Source organism: Podarcis melisellensis (genome assembly GCF_964234715.1).
Source record: "Podarcis melisellensis genome assembly, chromosome: 6".
NCBI lineage: Eukaryota > Metazoa > Chordata > Lepidosauria > Squamata > Lacertidae > Podarcis > Podarcis melisellensis.
In genome coordinates this window covers 95,460,519-95,483,220 of record NC_138538.1, presented here as the reverse complement: position 1 = coordinate 95,483,220, position 22,702 = coordinate 95,460,519, and the positions used below count along the sequence as shown (strand labels likewise).

At 41.5% G+C, this 22,702-nt stretch overlaps 1 protein-coding gene across 3 annotated transcripts in view; it reads right to left on the bottom strand.

Moving 5' to 3' along the window:
• The window catches only part of COP1 (COP1 E3 ubiquitin ligase), a 112,318-nt gene that overhangs the window by 5,100 nt on the left and 84,516 nt on the right, over positions 1-22,702 (bottom strand). For all 3 annotated transcript variants that reach the window (XM_081915087.1, XM_081915086.1, XM_081915088.1), the window contains exons 16-18: positions 21,218-21,335; positions 15,863-15,987; positions 14,933-15,093 (exon numbers count right to left, since the gene is read on the bottom strand). In XM_081915087.1, the coding sequence (XP_081771213.1) occupies positions 14,933-15,093; positions 15,863-15,987; positions 21,218-21,335 (404 nt within the window). The remainder of the gene's footprint in view (positions 1-14,932; positions 15,094-15,862; positions 15,988-21,217; positions 21,336-22,702) is intronic.

The following is a 22,702-nucleotide window of genomic DNA, read 5'->3' as shown; positions in this document are numbered from 1 at the left end:
GGGAACCTTTGGCCTTGCAGATGATGTTGAACTACACTCCCCATCATCACTGGCCACTGGCCATGCTTCCTGGGGTTGATGGGAGCTATAGTTTTTCTGGGGGGCCAACCAACATACTGTCCTCTCTCAACTTCTTTCTAAAATTCTCAAATGTATTCTTGCTTCTTAAAAACTCTAGCTCTCTTTTTGACCCCTTTTAGAGCCATACTAGGTGTTGTGTAGGGGATTAATGAATAAGATCCCCACTTTTAAAATGTTCCAAAGGGGTCGCTGATCAATTCTTGCCATGTAATTATCTTAATCTGAATTATCCTCACCCTGAAGATGCCTTCTGCCTCCTGGGTTAAGTTTAAAAAGTTGGAGATTCTATTCATGAATTTCCTGAGTTGTGCCTAGTTTGGTTCTCAGGTCTCATGCATGCAGCAATGAATACAAAACAAAAGCAGGGTGCCCTTGACCCAAGAACACTTTTCAGCATGTCTGAAAGCATCACATTTCAAAAGCATGAAATGACTCATATTTGAGATTATATTGCTGTTTTCATTAGCTGTCAAGTTCTTTAGTTTTTCTTACCTGCTGACATCATTTTTAGAATCTCAACAAGACCTGTGGAACCGATCCTGAGTTTTCCAAATGAAACATTCAATTTGTTACCAAGCCCTCTCAGTTGTTCCCACTCTTTTTATTCCCCTGAATATTGCATCTACCCATGTGTTAAAATGCAACCTTTCATTCTAGCTGCCAAGCCTTATTCATTTTTTTAAAAAGAAAAACCAGCTACTGTTTTTTGCAAGTTATAAAATAGTACTGAAAGCATTCAAATTGCCTCTATAAATAGGCAGCATTTCAACATTCATACTCATGCCCCTGAGTAAATGGCTGCCATTTCCCCCAGTGGGAATGCAGCTACAGACTGCTCTCAGGAAAAGAGCAAAGCATTAGCAAAACAGGAGCCCTATCTATAATGCCTATCAACACTGGAACCTGCTGACAGGCAAAAAAATTGTGGAAGTTCAGAACACAGAACCAAATGGTAGAAACACCATATATTCATGTAGAACAACTGTTTTAAGCTTTTTAAATTCTGCTTAAAAGCATTCATCCACTTATTGTACAAATGGACCACTCTCTCCAGAAAAATAATAAAAGGATTTTTATTATGTACAACAAGGACTAAAATCCCTAATGGAGTTGGCAGTAATATCACATAGCCTATCACTAAAGGAGAAACCATTATGTTCCACAGAAGTGACGTTACCATGCTGTGGGGAGTGATTAGAGGGTGTTCTTTGTTGCAATGCATGCTGTTTGAGCATTAGTGAATAATTGAAGGTATCAACCTATAGTACAATAATTCTCTTTTGGATGAGCTGCATAAGGGAAATGAAATAAAGACACTTCTTCCTTAAGGAGATGTAATGGTTGAGATAGTTATCGAGCGAAAATTCTAAGTCTGATGGCCATAGGATTTCAAGACTAGTCTTTTCAATTCAAGGAGAACAAGGGTAATTCTATTTATGAAAATGCACAATTAAAATAATTGCGGGAAATGCCTAGTGTTTCAGTTAGTGAATCAGATGAAGGGATAATCTCCATATATATCCTCTGGAAAAACTCTTGCGAGCCCCACCATTGACATATCTCACCTTGGGGTAAATCAGATGGTCACAATGCCCCCGTCTGCTGATCTGTTGCTCCCAAATATTCCTTAACTACCTGACGGAGGCCCCTCTACATGGCTGAAATTCACAACATGGCTTCTGGATTCCCTGATGAAATACACTGTAATAATTTGAAGCATTGTTTTTACTGATTGGATAGTTAATTAGATGTGCACATATAACTGATTTATTGACATGATGAGACTGAAATTTAATAATGTGAAGTATTAATGCCAAGGTTAACTCAATTGAGAATCTGCACCATCATCCTCATTATTGGATGGAACATCAATTGGAACGAAGGCAACCAAGCTAAAGAGGAATTAGAGGAGACAGTAAAGGGCATACATTGACACCATCTGCCTATTCTTCCCACACACTTGGTGACACTAATGCAAATGGTACCAGGGTAGACTGGAACTTAGTTAAAATAAACATCAATTCCCAATGGCGGCAGCTAATATGCCATAAAGTGCACAGACAAGGAGACAAGTCTTCGACTGGTACCATAACACTGAAAGCATTGGTGTCAGATATGCTTCCAGTGGGAGGCCCTCAAGAAAAAAGAATATAGATTTGCAATTTAGGGGGGGGGACACCTAAGCAACTGGAGTTTGAAAGAAGCTGTGCATTTACTACCTTGTTTAGAAGCCTGTAAAAAGCAGAGACATCACCTTGCCAACAAAGGTCCGTATAGTAAAAGCTATGGTTTTCCCAGTAGTGATGTATGAAAGTGAGAGCTGGACCATAAAGGAGGCAGATCGCCGAAGAATTGATGCTTTTGAATTATGGTGCTGGAGGAGACTCTTGAGAGTCCCATGGACTGCAAGAAGAACAAACCGATCCATTCTGAAGGAAATCAGCCCTGAGTGCTCACTGGAAGGACAGACCGTGAAGCTGAGGCTCCAATACTTTGGCCACCTCATGAGAAGAGAGGACTCCCTGGAAAAGACCCTGATGTTGGGAAAGATGGAGGGCACAAGGAGAAAGGGACGACAGAGGACGAGATGGTTGGATAGTGTCTTCGAAGCTACAAACATGAGTCTGACCAAACTGCGGGAGGCAGTGGAAGACAGAAGTGCCTGGCGTGCTCTGATCCATGGGGTCACGAAGAGTCGGACATGACTAAACGACTAAACAACAACAACAACAACATCCATTGGGGACACGGGTGGCGCTGTGGGTAAAACCTCAGCGCCTAGGGCTTGCCAATCACATGGTCGGCGGTTCGAATCCCCGTGACGGGGCGAGCTCCTGTCTTTCGGCCCAGCTCCTGCCCACCTAGCAGTTTGAAAGCACCCTTAAGTGCAAGTAGATAAATAGATACCGCTTTATAGCAGGAAGGTAAACGGTGTTTCTGTGTGCTGCGCTGGTGCCGGCTCGCCAGAGCAGCTTCATCACGCTGGCCACGTGACCCGGAAGTGTCTTCGGACAGCGCTGGCCCCTGGCCTCTTAAGTGAGATGGGCGCACAACCCTAGAGTCGGACACGACTGGCCCGTACGGGCAGGGGTACCTTTACCTTAACATCCATTAGATTTCGTATAATTATCAATAACTGTTTCCTGAAAGAACATTACCTCTTGATACATCCTTTGTTTTATCCACTTTGGTTCTGTTAAATAAAACTTTCTTATTTGTTCAGCTTCTGCCTGAGTCTCCAAGTATCTAAGAGTTCCCTCACACAAAATCCAAAAGATAACCTATTATAGAGTGTTATATGTAGTTGGGATCTGCTGCAATTGGTATACAGTGGTGGCATCCGCTACCGCATGCCATAAGATTAAATATCCCCTCCCATTAATTAGGCAAGGATGTTTCATGATTAGAAGGGGAAATGACACTTCCCCACTATCCAGCCCATAGATAGGAAACATTCTGGTCCTGGGCTACAACCAACCCCAAACCTGAGTCCTCTAATGATGTATAGCTCCCTGCTTTGGGAATGCTCTTCCCAAGGGACATGGCTGGCACTCATTCTCTGTTTTAGGTGCCAGGCAAAAACATTTTACCCAAGGCCATCAGTCCATAATTGGGAGGGTAACTGGCTATGTCTGTGGCCTCCTTTATACACTTCCTTTTTAACTGGATGGATACACACACACTTTGGATGTGCACTTTAGGTCTTTTGTACTGCTGTTTTTTGCACTGTGTTTTAATGTTTCATGCCATTTAGATTTGCATTCTGTAAGTTGCTCAGAGGTACTTTGGTCTAGGTACTGATGACATGCTACATATTTTGTTGCAAGTTACATTTGTTATAATTTAATACAGCAGAAACTTCAAGGAACCATGTAAAGAGGATGCTCAGAGTTAGAAAATCTGGGGATTTAGTTTAAAGTTTTCTGACTATTCCAGACTATTAGCTGAAATACTATAAGCATTCTGTAGAAAGAAATAGGAAAGTCATGCCACTATGATGATGATGGCATTTTAAAAAGCTAAAACCAGCTATACTTAGCCCTTCGCACAAGAAGAGCAACGTCTGCATGGTTCTATCCTGCTGTCCTCAATGCCAACTCATCACTGCAGACCAAGCTGTAACAATGCCTTTTAGCACCAGGGATTGTGCACAGATTTTAAATATACATAAAAGGGAACAATCTGGATCAGCTGGCTCTGCAAAACTAGGCAGAATCCTTTATTCCTCAAGGAAGGCTGAAAGTGTAGACAAAAGACATTTTGTTTGCCCATGTTGGAAGTGTGTTCAGCTTCCAATTTTACAAAGAGCCATTATTAGAGACCCTTTATTACATCCCCCTTTGCAGCCCAAGCTCCTGGCTACATTACATCTTAAATGAAACACATGTTAATGCATATAAATAAAGAAACAAAAGGAAAATTAATTAAAAAGGCAGGTTTAATCTAGGTCAGAATTATTGTTAGCTCATGCAGAAATTTTATTTTTAAAGAACACACAGAGTGCAGGTCATTTAAGGGCTTCTGCAATTGAGTTAATTTAGGGAAAGCTTGTTTAATGCGGGACGCGGGTGGTGCTGTGGGTTAAACCACAGAGCCTAGGACTTGCCAATCAGAAGGTCAGCGGTTCGAATCCCCGAGACGGGGTGAGCTCCCGTTGCTCGGTCCCTGCTCCTGCCAACCTAGCAGTTCGAAAGCACATCAAAGTACAAGTAGATAAATAGGCAGGAAGGTAAACGGTGTTTCCGTGCGCTGCTCTGGTTCACCAGAAGCGGCTTAGTCATGCTGGCCACATGACCCGGAAGCTGTCTGTGGACAAATGCCGGCTCCCTTGGCCAATAAAGCGAGAAGAGCACCACAACCCCAGAGTTGGTCACGACTGCACCTAATGGTCAGGGGTCCCTTTACCTTTACTGTTTAATGCAGCTTTCTTCTGCTTTGTTGTTCTTGAGTAGGGGTCAGCAACCTTTTTCAGCCATGGGCTGGTCCACTGTCCCTCAGACCTTGTGGGGGGCCAGACTATATATATATATTTTTTTTGGGGGGGGGATGAACGAATTCCTATACCCCACAAATAACCTAGAGATGCATTTTAAATAAAGGGCACATTCCACTCATGTAAAAACAAGCTGATTTCCAGACCATCTGCTGGCTGGATTTAGAAGGCAACTGGGCCGGATCTGGGCCCCGGGCCTTAGGTTGCCTACCCCTGTTCTTGAGTAACTTCTAACTGAACACTAACTTGAAACTGCCCATCACACAGAATCCAAGTTGGATTCAAGAGAAATGTTATTCCTGGTTACAACAAAATGTTGTAGTGTAGGTGGTCTGCATCTTCAGGATACTCCATTTCTCCTCTTTCATGTTTTCCATTCCCTATCCTTAAGGGTCAGTCAGAATTCTGTGGCCACTGAGCATGCTCAGTCTGCACTGGGCTGTTTTGGGACCCTTCCACTTTAGGATTCTTTCTTATAATCTTTTTTGTACTTTTGTAAACCTTGAGGTTCTCCAAGTCTGCTGACATCTCCTTGTGTGTGGATGGACCAGCACTTGGGAGAATGGGTTTGCTAATATAATTAGAAATACAGATTCCTACTGTTAGGGGGGAAAGCAGAATTCCATGCACAGTTCTGTGACCTCGTCTCAGGGGAGTCATGCAGCTTCAATTATGAATCTACCTTATAATTTTGATTTATTGCTTGAACTACACTCAGCATCAACAGAACTGGTAACAGCTTATTACTATGACTTAACAATGCCATGGGTAATGGATTAAATAATATAATACCAAAGCCATAATAGTACAGGAGGAGGAGGAAGGGGACTTCAGGGATACCATGCAACAGCGGGGAGAAATTTGGGGGTTGTTACAAGCATTCTGTAAGAACTAAGAACTCTCTGTCACACCGCTAATGGCTTCAAAGCCAGCAGTGAGGATCAAAAACATGACCCGATGTTGCTGGAATTCTAAGAGAAATTTTGGAATCTATGTTAAAAAAAACCCTGTGTGTTTTGAACATTGCTCACTTGATATTATAAGATACATGAAGAAGAAAAAACTTCCTCTCTTTTCCAACACATGAAAGAAACAGGACACGAAATTAATTTTGCAGATTCCAAATTGCTCTTTAACATGGAACATCACCACAAGAGAATAATCATGGAAGCCATCGAGATAGAGAAACACCCTCACAACATGAACAAGCGTGACGACACATCCCGCTTGCCAGACATCTGGAAATTAGCCCTCCCCACAAAAACTGACACCAGATCCAGAGGCACACAGAACGCTATCACCAATCAACCACACCAGACCCAAACCCAGACCCTCTCCACAGATAAATTACAGACACCATCCAGTAGCCAAACCATGGTGGCACCTCCGGATGCTGCACCCCCCTGCAATCCCTACACAGATCTGGCTGACACAGGCCACAAAACCACAGCTCGCCCCTATACACGAAGCCAAGCCAGAGCACAACTAAGTGCAGTACAGCCATCTTCTCAGAAAAACTCTTCACAAAGTTCAAGAGGTCAAGACACAAAGACTTTAGCAACTAATCCACACCTAATGACCCACCTAAGTGGTACTCAGGATATCACTCAAGAAATCACTCAAGATATCCCTCAAGTAATTAAGGAACAAAAGAAGAAAAGGCACACTAGCCTGGGAACTTCCTCTCTGCCCAGAACATTGGAGGCTATACACCACACCCCCTCAACAGTATTTATAGGAACTCAAACACTGAGATCCTGCTCTGTTCCAGTAACAAGAAGCCGAAAGCACCAGCCTGAAGATGACGAGTGAGACCTCGTCGAAACGTCGCCTAGACACCCCAACTTTTACACGGGAAGACACCCGAGGACACCAAAACCTGCATATATATATATATATATATATATATATATATATATATATATATATATATATATATGATGAAGATGATGTTTATTTATCTCCCACCTTTCCCCCTGGCTGGGACCTTTCATCAATTGAACCATGATATCTGACACTAGCACTTTCATCTAACAGAATTTTTCCAAAGGCTATAGGCATTGTAATTATTTCTTTTTCTTCTACTTACGTTCCTTATTCCTTTATCTTGCTAACCGTGCCTCGACAGGTTGCATTGCAGTGGCAATATTGTAAAACATAACACTGATTCTTTCCCCAACCCCTCAATATCAACAGATAAACAGGAAAGCATGCCTACTCATGGGACAGCTCAGTAGGACACATGCCATATGGAGAAGCACATGGAAGCTTTTAGAGATGTCATTTCTCAACACTGCCAAGTAAAAATAGCTTGACAACATGAGACACTGAGTGAGGTTGCCTCATGATTTTCAGTAATGAAAATAGGGAAAATATCTCTTTTCAGTGTTCTGGGATGAGTGCATCTTCACACCAAATTTGCAGGACAAGGCGAATTAAGTGTCCTATGGGAATTAAAGAAACTTACTGCAAAGCATGTCCTCTCACAAATAGCCTTGGACAAGCAAGTCTAGATCTGAATTTTTTTATTTTGTGGATTTCGGGACTGTGGGAACCACCTCTCTTTAATGGCATAATTAACTGCTTCCAAGACCCACCCAGATACTTTAAGCAACCAAGGTGGGCAAGCGTCAAGCATGCAGCAGGTTGGTCTCACATCTCCTTACCCACAAGCTCCAACTCAGGGAAAGCTTTTCTACCTTCAGATCATCAGCCTCCTGTCCTGTACACAGCACCAGGATGGATGGGAATGTGTATCTGAGTAATGGACTGGGCCAATTATAATCTAAGGCATACAAAGCAGACCTTTAAAGCATATACACTGGTACCTTGTGCTACGTACTTAATCCATTCAGGAAACTGCTCGTAACATGAGACTTGCTTTCGCTAATGGCGCCTCCCGCTGCTGCTGCGCTGCTGTAGCACGACTTCCGCTCACATCCCGGGGCAAAGGTCGCAACAAGGGGCATCTACTTCCGGGTTAGTGGAGTGCGTAACCAGCAGCATTTGTTAAGAGGGGTGGTACGTAACACGAGGTACCACTGTACCCATCTGCAAAGAATTCTGGGGACTGTAACTGTAGCTTATTGAGGGTACTAAGAACTCTAGGTCTGTGAGGGTTAAATTACAACTCCCAGAATTCTTTGGTGGGTGGGTGTATGCTTTGAATTTGCTTTAATGGTTATCACAGGGAAGCCATGAAATCTTAAGCCATACCTGACAAGGAAGACATGAGCTCGATGCTAAGGTCTCCCAAAACAATGGTGTCATCAATGCCACCTCTGAGACTTCCTTGTAGACCATAACCTGGATAACCTCATAATTTGAGTAATTGCTCTAACCTTTTCTGAAAATCAAATTCTCTTTGCATTTTTCAAGGATTTATTTGACCCCATAAAATTTCTGGTTATACTGCATGCTTCATTGTACCTAGCGCATTCCACTTGTCATAATTCAAGCTCTTCCTCTTTGCTCTTAGTAGTTTCCCCAATATACCATGGAATCCTACACCATTATGACCTTTTCATCCAATATCCATGGCATTTTAGACTCTCTTCTTACAACTGGGCCCATCTGCAGGAGTGTGATTGGTCATCCCAAGTGAGTGAGGCTCATCTGACAGCAACAAGAAACTGAGGCATCAGTATCATCAGTCTAAAGATTCAGCAGGAGCCTTCTGCTTTAACCTTTAAATGGCTGTGAACACTCCCCTGTGCCACCAAGCTTATGAGGACAATTAAGAAAATGTCTTTCTCTGTTTTATTTATTGCTGGTTCTATATATGAATTAATTATTTTGCAAATCACTTTGAGGCTTTTTTGAGGGGGGAGCAACAAATATGTTTAATAAAAAATTAGAATATTTCTGTTTTCACAGAATCATAGAATTGTAGAGTTGGAGGGATCACGGGGATCATCTAGTGACTAGTCCAATCCTCTACAGCGCAGGAATCTTTCATGCGGCTTAAACTGACAACACTGAGATTAAGAATCTCATGCTTTACTGACTAAGCTATTACAGTGGTACCTCGAGTTACAAACGCCTCAGGTGACAAATGCTTCAGGTTACAAACTCCGCTAACCTGGAAGAGTTTCCTCAAGTTGAGAACTTTGTCCCAGGATGAGAACGGAAATTGTGTGCCGGCGGTGTAGCAGCAGCAAGAGGCCCCATTAGTGAAAGTACGCCTCTAGTTAATAACAGATTTAGGTTAAGAAAGGACCTCCAGAATGAATTAAGTTCATAACTAGAGGTACCACTGTATTCCTGTTTGTTCCATCATTCTTGTTTGTGGATTTTTAAATTATATTATATTGTTATAAACAGTATTTATGAATATTTCTCATAAATAAACTTTGAATCCTCTGTGCTTACAACTTCTGCAATAGAGCCCGGACAAGAGTACATGATCTTAAGGGTCTGGGCTGAAAGTTTTTTGTGTTTCCATTTTTTGTGGGTAACATTTAATAATACTGTTTATTTGAATTTAGTACTGACCTGCTGCTTTCAAAGAGAGATCCACAAAAGGAACCTCCTGCACAAGCCCAATCAATGGAAGAAGCAGAATTGCAATGTTTAGTTACATTGCATATATGTATGTACGTACATACATCCCACACAAAACATACATACACATCCAATGGCATAGAACTGCACCACTGTGAAACTCATAGAACACGCAGAAAGATATGTTTATTTCGATATTGTTGTATCAAACTGTATTTCTGGCATGGTTGGTTTTATTCATACATTTTTAATATCATCTTGAAGTTTATTTATTTTTTCATAAATAAGAAGAGTGTAGAGACTCTGTGAATTCATTTCAAGAGAGTTTATACATAAGACATGCCTGATCAATTGTGCCCTGTGACTAATAATTTTCTCTGCTTGACAAAAGCCAATTCAGGAACCCTGTGCTAATTAATACTAGTTAAGCTCTTCCTTGGATAAAAGGCATTTTGCATCTTGCATGCTTTCTAAATTTTTCACTCTTTGCACCCCTTTCAGGGTTATTAATTAACAGGAAAATATACTAATAAGATAAATTAAGTGATTTCAGTGGCAGCAGGAGAATTTATTTTACTATCCAGAAGGTGAGTGTGACGCTAGGAGCTGGCTGGCACTACAATTTGGGTCAAAACAGATCTGAGGCACCTGCGACTGACATGGATTATCAATCTGAATTACAGAAAAACAATTTTAACACTAAAGTCTATCAATCGCAATTTGTGTTCAACTAGTGTTTTAATCCAGGTAATTACTATTATAATGATACAATTGCTGATAAGTGGAACACGATGCTCTTGAATCTAGTTTATAAATCTATGTCTCAGAAAACGTGTGTGTGTGTGTAGTTACAGCTGTAGATGCAAGCGCATATGCGTACCTACATTTGCATATTATTTTCTGAATTGGATGCGAGAAGAAAATCACCTCTCCAGAAATCTCACATTTTAAATTGCTATAAAAACTAAGTGTACTTGCCCTAGATTATAATATATATTTGTAAATGCCAGAAAGATACTGTATACACGATATCCCACTGGAAAATAATATGTAAGAAGTCACAAGCCTTGTTTTCAGAGCTAGTAATATTAAAAAAGGAGTAATTAACAATTGGCAGACTTGGAAGAGGCAAACCCTAGCAAGGGGAGAGACTACAGCTAAGATCAATGCCAACATATATCAACCACAATTTGCTTTTAACTTTGGGTACTAAAATAAAGGAGTCAAATATTTAAATGAATTTGTAAATTGTGGAGAGGTGGGTGAAAGTGTGGGAGAAATATGCTACAATCCAATCACAATCTCATGTTCGTACTTAAGGAACAGGAGCTATTACATCTATGATGACCAAAATAACCATCTGGCATACTTAAAGCATATTTTGTGACACAGGCAATAAATGTGAAAAAGCTGGTTCTACTGCACAAAAAGAAATAGCATGGTTTCACATATCACAAGTGCTGGCAGTTATGCCATTCTGAAAGAACTGCTGTTGGAACCCTGCAAAACAACAAAAAAACCCAGCTATTGCCTCTACTTTTCAGCCTCCAAATATTTCAAGCCCATTCTCAAATTTAAGTAACAACTTAAAGCTCATTTCCCTCTGCCTGACTAGAAAATATCGAAGGTATAATAGTAAGAAAACAAAAACATAACAGGAGTGAAAATCAGGACCCAAGCTCTTAGGAAAGCTGTTTTCTAGTAATTTTCAAAAAGTGAATGGATGGAACATCAAGCAATGTCGTACTGCACAGGATAATAAAGGCACCATTATTTTCTCTGAGATAATTTAAAAAAACCATAAACAAATCATACGCTTTGTGGCTGTTCATCTGCCAATCTCACAAAGTTAAAAGACAATTAAGATGTGGTTGGTTTTGTAATTAAGACTATGCAGAAGTGTGCTGAAGAGTTGTTCCGCAAACTTGACTTCTGAACTCAAGAGAAACATATGGCTGCTAATTGCAATTATACCACACAGACTGAGGAATGGTGGCATGGGACCTTTTCCTAGATCTCCTTTCTGTTAGTGAGAAACAATTTCCTGGACAAGAATCTCTAGAGAGCCCTACCTGTGGTAAGAAGGTAGCAAATGGGAATTGTGACGAGCCTGCTAAAAAAAGATTCAAATGAATTCTAAATCCTGCACTCTGCATAATCACATTATCTAAAGGGCCTTGCAGAAGGACTGAAGTGTCAAAACACTGAAATTTGAGTCGGCAACTGTGCCACTAATAATAACACCATGACAGGCTCATGTTGATCTCAAGAGTGCGACTCCTGAGGTGGCAATAATGAGTAAAGAGTTGCTACAGTCAGCTGGGCACCTTTTCCAATTATTCACATAAGAAACGGCATCCACTGTGGGGATCTAGAAGGTGATAGGAACTGTACTCTTAATAAGTATTATATGCAAATACACACTGGCACAATTTGCAATTCTTTTGAGAAACTGTGACATTAAAATTACTTGGCACAAAACATCACTCTTTTTCAGTAGCATGCACTTGCTTGTAAATGTTACATTAAAGACTGAGCTTCTTGTCTAACTCATAACAGGCTAAGGAAGTCTCTTCTGCTGTTTAGGGACAAAACTGAGTGGGAAAGGCAGTCCAAGTGCATATTGGCACTACTGCGAAACAGAAAACCTTTCACTGAAAGCAGACTGCACAGAAGAAATAAAATGCAGTGACCAGGTACCACATGTTCCCCACTAAAATCAAAGGAGCTTAAGAGCAGTTAACCTTAGCTGGATAATGTAATATAAATGTAGCAAACACAATACTAATGGCCACAAACATTGATGATTGTCTCAAACATTTTACACAAATTGTACAGAAATTATAAGCATTTTTCTAATTAATACAATTTTAAAGGTGAGATGACATTTCACATATTTAATAAATTGAAGTTAACTATCTGCTGTATGGTCTAGTGCTACATGCCTTGAAGACATTCAAGTCATCCCCAATTGAAAGGATGAAGAGGTCAGAATAGTTAAAAGCCTCTTGCCTTCTCTGGCATTTTGAGGCCAGTTTCATCAATGAGAGGGATGAGTCTACCATTTCCCTGTGGCTGAATCTTTCTAAAGTGATTATCCTGGGTAAAGTGATTATCCTGGGTAAGATGCAGATTCAGAGTGCGACTTAGAAGTCGACACTTGGGAGGTGACTAAACCCATTTCCCCCAAATTTACAGTAAGTGATCTTGGAACTATCCAAACAATGCATTTTAGAATACCCTTTGCCAGCACAGTATGTCAATTAGGGATAGGTGAATCAGTGTCTACCTTTGTTGGTTCCATGCATCTTTTCACATTAAACTGAAATCCCCCTCCCCCAAATTCACAAAATTTACATATATTTATATACACACCTAAACATAGCTTCATCTCAAAATATGCATTTCCAGTGTTTTGACTGAGACGAGAACTGTACTGAACATTTGGGAAGTGTGAAAGTTGATGGATAACTAAGTTCACATCTGCACACTGGTCTGTGAAATGCGATCAGGTCAGTTCATATCAATCATCCCCAATGCCAACTTTCCAACAACAATGAAAGCAACGTAGGAAATTGAATTCTGAATCTATTTCGAGCAACAGGTGCTAGGTTTGGCAGCTCCAGGATACACTAACGGCACACAACCACACAAATGGGGAATGGCAGTTCAGCTCCAGTTTCCTGATTTACTTGGATATTCTCACAATGCTGCACAAAGACTACACAATTAATAGTTCTTGATGAAGGCAAACTGATAATTCTGGCCCCATCAGCAGAAAGCTAGATTTACGAGCTCTTCACAATCCTCTTATATTGCTACTATTTCCTGGCTTCCCTCTGAAAAAGATTCTAGGTTTTTTCCATGGCTGATTGCATTCCATTTTCTCCCAACATCCAGAAGCCTCTGGCTTTTCTACATGGCATTTCTACTTAGCAAGTCCTTCCCAAGCCAACCTACTTATATACCGAAATGAACACACACAAACAGGCATGAAAAGAAATGGCTTCATTATAACAATACTGGTAGATCGAGACCATGCCTAATCTACATAATCAAACTGTGTATGTGTCCACAAGCAATAGCTTTTTTGCTTTCCTCTAAGTAATTGCGATGACTAGCTTCCAACACTATATCTGAGAAAGTGTCTAATACTGGGGTGGGAGAGCTGAGAAAAATGCCAATATATTTCACAACCTATGTACCACTTTGGTTTTAGATAGTACATGGGTAAAGGTAAAGGTACCCCTGAACATTAAGTCCAGTCGCGGATGACTCTGGGGTTGCACACTCATCTGGCTCTATAGGCCGAGGGAGCCGGTGTTTGTCCACAGACAGCTTCTGGGTCATATGGCCAGCATGACTAAGCTGCTTCTGGTGAACCAGAGCAGTGCATGGAAACGCCATTTACCTTCCCACCAGAGCAATACCTATTTATCTACTTGCACTTTGATGTGCTTTCGAACTGCTAGGTGGGCAGGAGCTGGGACTGAACAATGGAAGCTCACCCAGTTGTGGGGATTTGAACCACTGACCTTCAGATTGGCAAGCCCTAGGCTCTGTGGTTTAGACCACAGCGCCACCCGTGCTCCTTAGTCGAAAAAACCAGGGACAAAATTTTCATGGCCCTCTAGCAGCTATGGCGGCTCTTTTACCAGAAGCAATGTATTCATTGTTTAATCTGGAAGTGTATACTTCATTCTGAAGAAGCTAACCCACTAACAGTGAGCCAGGGAAATGGGAAGAAACAATGAAAAGCAAAACGAAACAATGAACACCATTGACCAAAACAATATTCTCAAAACTAAGCATGAGGCAAAGCTTGCGCTCTCACCAAGCTCTAATTATCAACATGCTCCACAGAAGAGGATGTGTTTTGAATGATGAAAGTCCCAAGGATTGAACCCGGGTCCTTTAATTAAGAGAATACCAGACAGGAGGTCTGGAAAAGACCTCAGGGGCAATCAAAGCAAACATCACCTAGGCTAGATGAACCAACATCTTACACAGTGTAAAGCAGCTTAATATTTGCTTTTACAACCAACTTCCACAGGATACACATTGTGGATGACTAATACAGCTTCCACAAAAATGCAGTGAATTTTGCAGCACCAGTAGTTTAGCGTCCTAAGGCAGCCCTGGTGAATGCAGTAGCCTCCAGATGAGACTACCACAGGACAGGGACACAGCTCATGTTGTTGCAGTAACCCAAATTTTTGTTGCTTTCTTACCCAAAAGGGAATCTTTCACCATCTTTGACACATCATTACCCTTTTACCCACTGGACCCAGATAAATAACCTGCTAAACCCACACTAAGATACAACAAGAAGGGAAAATGAGCAAAAATGTTTACCCCGTCTGGCAGTGCCCTCCAACACACAGCACTGACAAATTCATTTGTATCATCTTCCTTACGGTCCTTGTCCAGGACACTTTTGACAGTGTCAAATTTGAAGGTTAGCAGTGTCTTTGAGAGACCCTTGTAGTACAAGTAGAGGGAATTATTTTCACTTCCTGCAATCAAAAGCAAAAATAAAGAAAGAGGAGGCAGATTGGCAATGTGCAAGGATTCCTAAATATTCGTTTCAAATAGCTTTTGATGGGGTATGCAAGTGTGGGTTGGAGGCTAACTGTTACAGTTAAAGCAGAGAACTCCAAGGTAGAAGGAAGATCACTGCATTGAATAACATTACCTACAACTCGTCGTAGCCAACGCTTGCCAGACACATAAAATTTGGGTAGTGTAGAAAACAGTGCAAGGCAGTGGTTCTGAAGACTAGTAAGAGTTTTTAACTGTACTGTAGAAACATAAGCACTATTTCCAAGATGTCCTATTATCACTCTACCACGCAGTGTCGGGACTTCATATAAAGTCTTTTGTGCTCTGGCTCCAGGCACCAGAGTTCAAGAAGAATGGTAACAAACTGAAAAGGATTCAGAAGTAAGCTACAAAAGTGATAAAAGGTCTGGAAGGGACATCCTGTGAGGTAAGACTGAAGGATTTGGCTTATTATTCAGCTACAGGAAAGAGGGGCAAGGGGCAGCTATGCTGACAGCTTTAAAGTATTTTAAAGAATCTCAGAAGAGGGGAGAGATAATCACCCACCATATTCCCCAGTGCTTTAAAAGTGTTCAGTTTTTATAATTGGGGTGTAAGTCACAATGTGCTGTGGCAAATCAGGTGCTTTAATTTCATTGTGCCACACAAGCATGTGCTGGACCCTCCTACAGCTTTGCAGGCAGTACGTGTTGGTCCCCTTTGCTGAACAGTTGTTTCACTTACCGCAGGCAATATAGTCTCCATTGGATGCCAAACCCACAAAATTTTTCTCATTGATGTGACCCTTAAAGGAACGCAGACAGTGTGGCTTTCCTACATTCCACAGCTTTAGCTGACTGTCCGTTGACCTGAAAAAAAGACGTACGAATCACCCGTAAGTCATTAGTTTGCACTGTATGTCAAAGTGCTAGGAAGGCCCTCCTAAGAAGACATGGACATTTGTCAGGGCAGGCAAAACCACTGCACACGTGGGTATCCGTGTGTAGCTTGAGCAGTCAAGAAAGCAGATTCCCAACATGATCTCTCGATACGAGTTGAACAAGGAAGACACATTCCACAGAACTGGCCTAGCATATATCCACCAGGGTACACAATGTGCTCTATCTGCTAACCAACCTAAATCGGATTTTCAAAATGTAAGTTGGATTTTGGTTTATTTTAAACTTCAGCTATATCACGTTAAAACTAACGTGTCTAAAAATGAAATCTGAGTTCAATGCAATCATGTGAAGTCTATGTGTACACTCCTTTAAAACTGTAACTACACCAAGGTTTTTACTTTTTTTCTGTAAAAACTCAAAATGAGGAATATACCAAAGTTTTGTGGTCAGTAATTATCAATAAAACATCTCATAACATACTGTGTACTATTGTGACAAATTATGAAAATGTTTGCTATTTCAGTCAACTATGGACATATGCTCTTGCTTCTGGAAAGATAAGGGAAGAGGCAGACAAGCCTGCAGGTTTCACTGCACTCAATGGGACCACCTAGTAGGTGGTACGTACTTAAAATGTGTAAGCTATAGCTTCATCAAAATATGGATTTCAGAGAATAGAAACTTAAAAATCTAGAAATAATACAATATGAAACATAGCAATATAGTACAATTTAGAGGAATAAAACTATTTAACTAGATAAAAATACCATAATTTTATATTCCTGGATCAAGAAAAAGGTTTTAATCCGGTGCCAGAAAGTCAAAACTGTCAGCACCAGTGAGGGTATTCCAAAGTCAGGGAGCCATCACAGAGAAGGCCTCCTCTTCTGTACATAATGTTTTCTTCTACAGAGAAGGGCCTCCTTTGAAGATCTTAATACCCAGGCAGGATGATACAGAAGGAAACAACACTTTCAGATATTTGGACCAGAAAGCCATTTAGACCAAGGGTAGCAATGTGGTGCATTTCAAATGTTGTTGGAATGTAACTCCCATCATTCCTCTCCACCAGCCATGATGGCTGAGGCTGATGGGACCTGGGAGTCCAATAAAATCTGCCAGTCACCCCTTTCAACAACCCAGTCACATGGGAATCATATAAATAATAAATTATGATTATTGGTTTTCCTTCTTTTAAAGCTTTATAGGTAAACACCAGCACCTTCAATTAGGCTCAGTTGTGAAAGTGGAGAGGCTCTGGAACTGCACCACTGCAGGTTTGTGTAGGCTGGAGATGGGAATTACACTATAGAACCAAAAAGTCTACAATGGGTAGAGACTCTAGTGAACACTGGAATTGTTCAACACTCCCCATAATATCACAAACCTATAGGAGAAATGCAATGTGAAAATGGAAGTCTGGGGACCTGAACAAATTGTGGCTGCAGACTGCCACAGAAGAGGCAGGCACGCTTTTTGCTTTCCTGATGTTGTTACCTCCTCTGAGGGGAAGGGAAATCTTTTAATTACTTTAATTGTGAAAATTAAGCCAACAGACATGGAGGGAAAAGTACAAAATGGAAAAAAAACCACTTGCCTTGGAGATGCATAGACTCCCCCCCAAAGCGTACCCCCCCCCACACTATTCACAATGCACAGGATGCAATAAAGCAGCACCAGAACTGATGAACCCTGGTAAATATCAAATGGCCTGGAGGTCACAGGGCAGATTTAATCAATGTGATTCATAAAACAGTTTACGTTAGAAAAAGCAAATATTTTCTTACAATTTTTTTTAACTGCAGTTAACCACTGATAAAGCTCTTCCACTGACTGCAATGTTACAATACAGCACACTGTGCTGGGAGGAAGTGGAAGAGAAGAGATCCCAACATCTCTGCGCAGCACACCCTTGCCCAGCTATTGCTTCATCTGAATTGGACAGCTCTGTCAATATAACCTAGGGCTATGGAACAAGCATTTTCAAATGTCTGTCTCTCAAGTAGGACAGGCCTCTTTTGTCCTTTCAAGGTCCCACGCATGATGTTGCCATCTGATTACAAAGGCAAAATGCTTTGTGGTTTTGACACTGCCTATGGTTTAACCATTCAGTTTAACAGAAGTCTGACAAGCAATGCTTCTCTTTTAGTTGCCAAACCTCTGTAACTTCAGTACAGAAATTATTTAAAGTATGAGAAAATGTACTTCAGTTAATCTCAGATGGAAAAAAAAAAATCTCTTGTGTCATTTGAATGGCAGGAGAGTTCAAGTTGGCTCAGGAAGATAGATCTTTTTATATTTTTGAAATGAAGTAATATTTTCATTTTGGTCCAAACTGTGGGTGGGTTAAACTTTGAGGACACTTGTGAAAACAGTACCATAATGTAATCCCCTGGGACAGTGTGGAAAGGGGCACTTCTAATATGGCTGGAAAAGAAGGAGTGGGCTCTGTGTTCCTGTTCATCAAGGAAGTTTGAACCGTAACTCCCACTTGACCCACCCCAAATTGATGTATTGATGTGTACGCATGTATGTAATAATAATAATACCTTTATTGTCATTGTACAACCTGTTTACAATGAAATTACACTCAATCTCTTATCGAACAACACACCACCTCGCAAGTCAATTTCGCTATGTTATTTTCCATTCAACAGCCTAAGAGCCCACTGATAGAAGCTATTTTTTAGCCTGTTGGTACAGCTGATTATACTTCTATAGCTCCTGCCTAAGGGTAGAAGATTAAAGAGGTGATGACCGGGGTGTGAGTCATCCCTGAGAATTTTTCTCGCTCTCCTAAGGCAACGATCCCTTGTGATGTCATCTAGTGGACTCAAGGGACAGCTCATGATATCATGTGCTGTATTCACCACCCTCTGTAGAGACTTTCTGTCTGTGGCTTTCAGGCCAGCATAATACACTGTGGTATGTATGTATGTATGTACGTATGTATGTGATTAAGAAGTCCTAGAGTAGCTAATGCTTTCAGTATAGGTAAACTGGTTACTGGCCAACTTAAACTGTCTCCCATGGTTCTGGTACCTATATCTGCCTCTGGAGTAGTTCCAGCTCCTAAATATTGTGTTCTCCTCGTGGGACTTTATGATTCAGGATTTGGGACGAGGACCTGCTGTGCCAAAGGATATGGTCCCCTTTTCACTAGCACTCTTAGCATGGTATTCCAGACCTCCTGTTACAGGAGTTCAGTTCAACTATAACTCTGTACATGACCCAAGACTATGGGATTTGCCCTTGCTCTGAGTCTCTGACAGTAGAGGATTGTTAACCCCTAAAATGAATATCAGGCATAAAGCACATCCTAATTAAGTACCCTCCCCCATCCTTAGAAGTCTGTCAGCCTCCTTTTAGCAGGGTGAGGGCACATTGCTAACAGCATCATTGAAAAGCACTCCTGTTGAGATAGGATAGGCGCCCACTACCTGCACTTTCTGGGGGGAAATGAAGACATTTTTGTTCCAAAAAGGTTACCCAGCTGGAGGAATAGGACTCTGCCATGGGTGCACATTTTGCATTGCATTTTTAAAATCTCCAGCTTTAAAATGCCCCAGATTAAATGCCCAATTTTGTTCTAATAATACATTTGCCAGTCAAGGGTAAAGATCACTGCTAGTCTGAAATAAAGAATAAGATTTTGGAGGACTCTTAATCCTAAATTTATTCCAGATATCAAGCAAGTTCTCTCTCCATTACTGGTTCTCCCTCTCGGATTAGATGAAATGACACTCCATAAGCAGCAAAATGGCAGCTGTATGTTACCACCAGGGGACACTGCTGCAGCTCTTGCAACATCTGCCAGTAAGAAGAATCTTGCCTTGGAGCAGAACATTAGGTATTAAATAGAGCTGGTTGATATCTGGTTTTCAACATGACAATATATCACCACCTAAACATCATGATAAGGGACGCGGGTGGCGCTGTGGGTTAAACCACAGAGCCTAGGACTTGCCAATCTGAAGGTCAGTGGTTCGAATCCCCGTGATGGGGTGAGCTCCCGTTGCTCAGTCCCAGCTCCTGCCAACCTAGAAGTTCGAAAGCACATCAAAGTGCAAGTAGATGAATAGGTACCGCTCCAGCGGGAAGGTAAATGGCGTTTCCGTGCGATGCTCTGGTTCGCCAGAAGCGGCTTAGTCATGCTGGCCACATGATCCGGAAGCTGTACGCCGGCTCCCTTGGCCAATAAAGCGAGATGAGCGCCTTAACCCCAAAGTCGGTCACAACTGGACCTAATGGTCAGGGGTCCCTTTACCTTTTAAACATCATGATAAATCAATAGATCATGATGTCTGAAATAAGGATGGAACTATGAAGACGAATAAGTATTACTGTACTGCCATTCTATTATCACCTTCACATCTGATCAAGCTTTTTCAGAACTCAGCATTTGTTTCAGCATGCTCTCTGCTCCTCCTTCTAAAGGGACTGCTAAATAAAAACTTTACAAATAAATTCAGGTAGGTTGGCCTGACGCAGTCAAAAAAGTAATAATAATCATAAAACGTCCAGTAGCACCTTAGAGACCAACTAAGTTTGTTCTTGGTATGAGCTTTTGTGTGCATGCACACTTCTTCAGATACACTGAAACAGAAATCACCAGACCTTTATATACAGTGGGAGCGTGAAAACTATGGAGAGACCTGGTCTGAATAGAGATATTCGACTCTTGTCTCATTACATCTGCATACTATCCCTTGCTTTTTCCTGTAGGACTAATTGCAGTCGTTAACAGTCATCAACAGTTACAGATAGGTAGCCGTGTGCATGCACACGAAACCTCATACCAAGAATTAACTTAGTTGGTCTTTAAGGTGCTACTGGAAGGAATTTTTTTTTGTTTAGTCATCAACAGGTTTACCATACCCATTGAGCTAATCACCCATCTCCTACTATCCTTCTGAGAAAAACCCCACCCCACCCCATCCCACCCTCTAAATTGCTACTGGACAATTTTTTAATTTATTTTACAAATAAAGCAAATGTCTGCTTTAGCTATTTTTTTCTTGGACTCCTTTGAAGCCATAGGCTATGGAGCCAAGGGAGGTGTGAAATAGTCTTTTATTTTTGTTCTATCAAAAGCACAGCAATCTGTTTAGCAGGATGAAACTTCATACCAACACATGGTATGTGCATATACCCCCACCCACAAGCCATATATTTTAATGTCTTTGAAAATACTTACGCAGAGACTATTTCCTCTCCACTAACGAACTTTGCATATGAAACAGCCTTGCGGTGCCCTTTGAAGACCATGATCGGTTGCTTAGTGTTCCGAAGATCATAGTAGTGAACACAGTGATCTGGGGAGAGGTGTGACAAAAAAGGAAAAAAGAAATCAGTGTATGCAAAGTGCTACTAATATTGCTCAATTATTTGTTTACCAAGCACCTTAATACAAAGAAGGATGGAACATAATGCCAAAGATCAAGAACCTGACTATTGTTCTAATCAAAGGCCTGCTAGTCAGGGATGTGGATCTCAGCTATTCATTGATCTGGCAAGCAAGGAGCTTTGGGGACTGCTAATCCCACATTAGGGACACGGGTGGTGCTGTGGTCTAAACCACTGAGCCTCTTGGGCTTGCTGATCAGAAGGTTGACAGTTTGAATCCCGGCAACAGGGTGAGCTCCTGTTGCTCGGTCCCAGCTCCTGCCAACCTAGCAGTCTGAAAGCACGCCAAAAAGTGCAAGTAGATAAATAGGTTTCCTCTGGCAGGAAGGTAAACGGCATTTCCGTGTGCTGCCCTGGTTTGCCAGAAGCGGCTTAGTCATGCTGGCCACATGACCCGGAAAAACTGTCTGCGGACAAACGTCAGCTCCCTCGGCCAGTAAAGCGAGATGAGCGCCGCAACCCCAGAGTCGATCACAACTGGACTTAACTGTCAGGGGTACTTTTACCTTTAATCCCACATTTGTTCTAGTTAACAAGCAAGCTGTACAAGTGAATCCGCAATACAAAAGTCCTCAATGAAGAAGTGTTCTCTGTTTTCCTACTTTTGAACTTTACTGCCAAGTTCACTTATCTGAAGGGAACTACCATATGAAGAAAATGCCACCAGAAAGTAGCAGGGACCAGTTAGCTGTTTCAGATGCAGAGCACCCTTGGTTATGAGACCAGGAAGGGCTGGGAGTACACTGCAATCCCCATCTCCTTGAATAGCTCTTGCCTTTCCAGCTCCTGACCTTTCCTGGTGCTGACCTTTAAAGCCCTAAATGGCCTCGGTCCAGTATACCTGAAGGAGCGTCTCCACCCCCATCATTCTGCCCGGACGCTGAGGTCAAGCGCCGAGGGCCTTCTGGCGGTTCCCTCATTGCGAGAAGCAAAGATACAGGGAACCAGGCAGAGGGCCTTCTCGGTAGTGGCGCCCACCCTGTGGAACGCCATTCCAGCAGATGTCAAAGCGATAAACAACTACCTGACATTCAGAAGACATCTTAAGGCAGCCCTGTTCAGGGAAGTTTTTAACGTGTGATATTTTATTGGATTTTTGGTTTTTATGGAAGCCGCCCAGAGTGGCTGGGGAGGCCCAGCCAGATGGACGGGGTATATTATTATTATTATTATTATTATTATTATTATTATTATTATTTCTCCTTCAGAGTTGTACTATTATGCTCACACGTGCCAACTGTGCTTACTTTTGAAACTAGGGTATCAATATATTTTT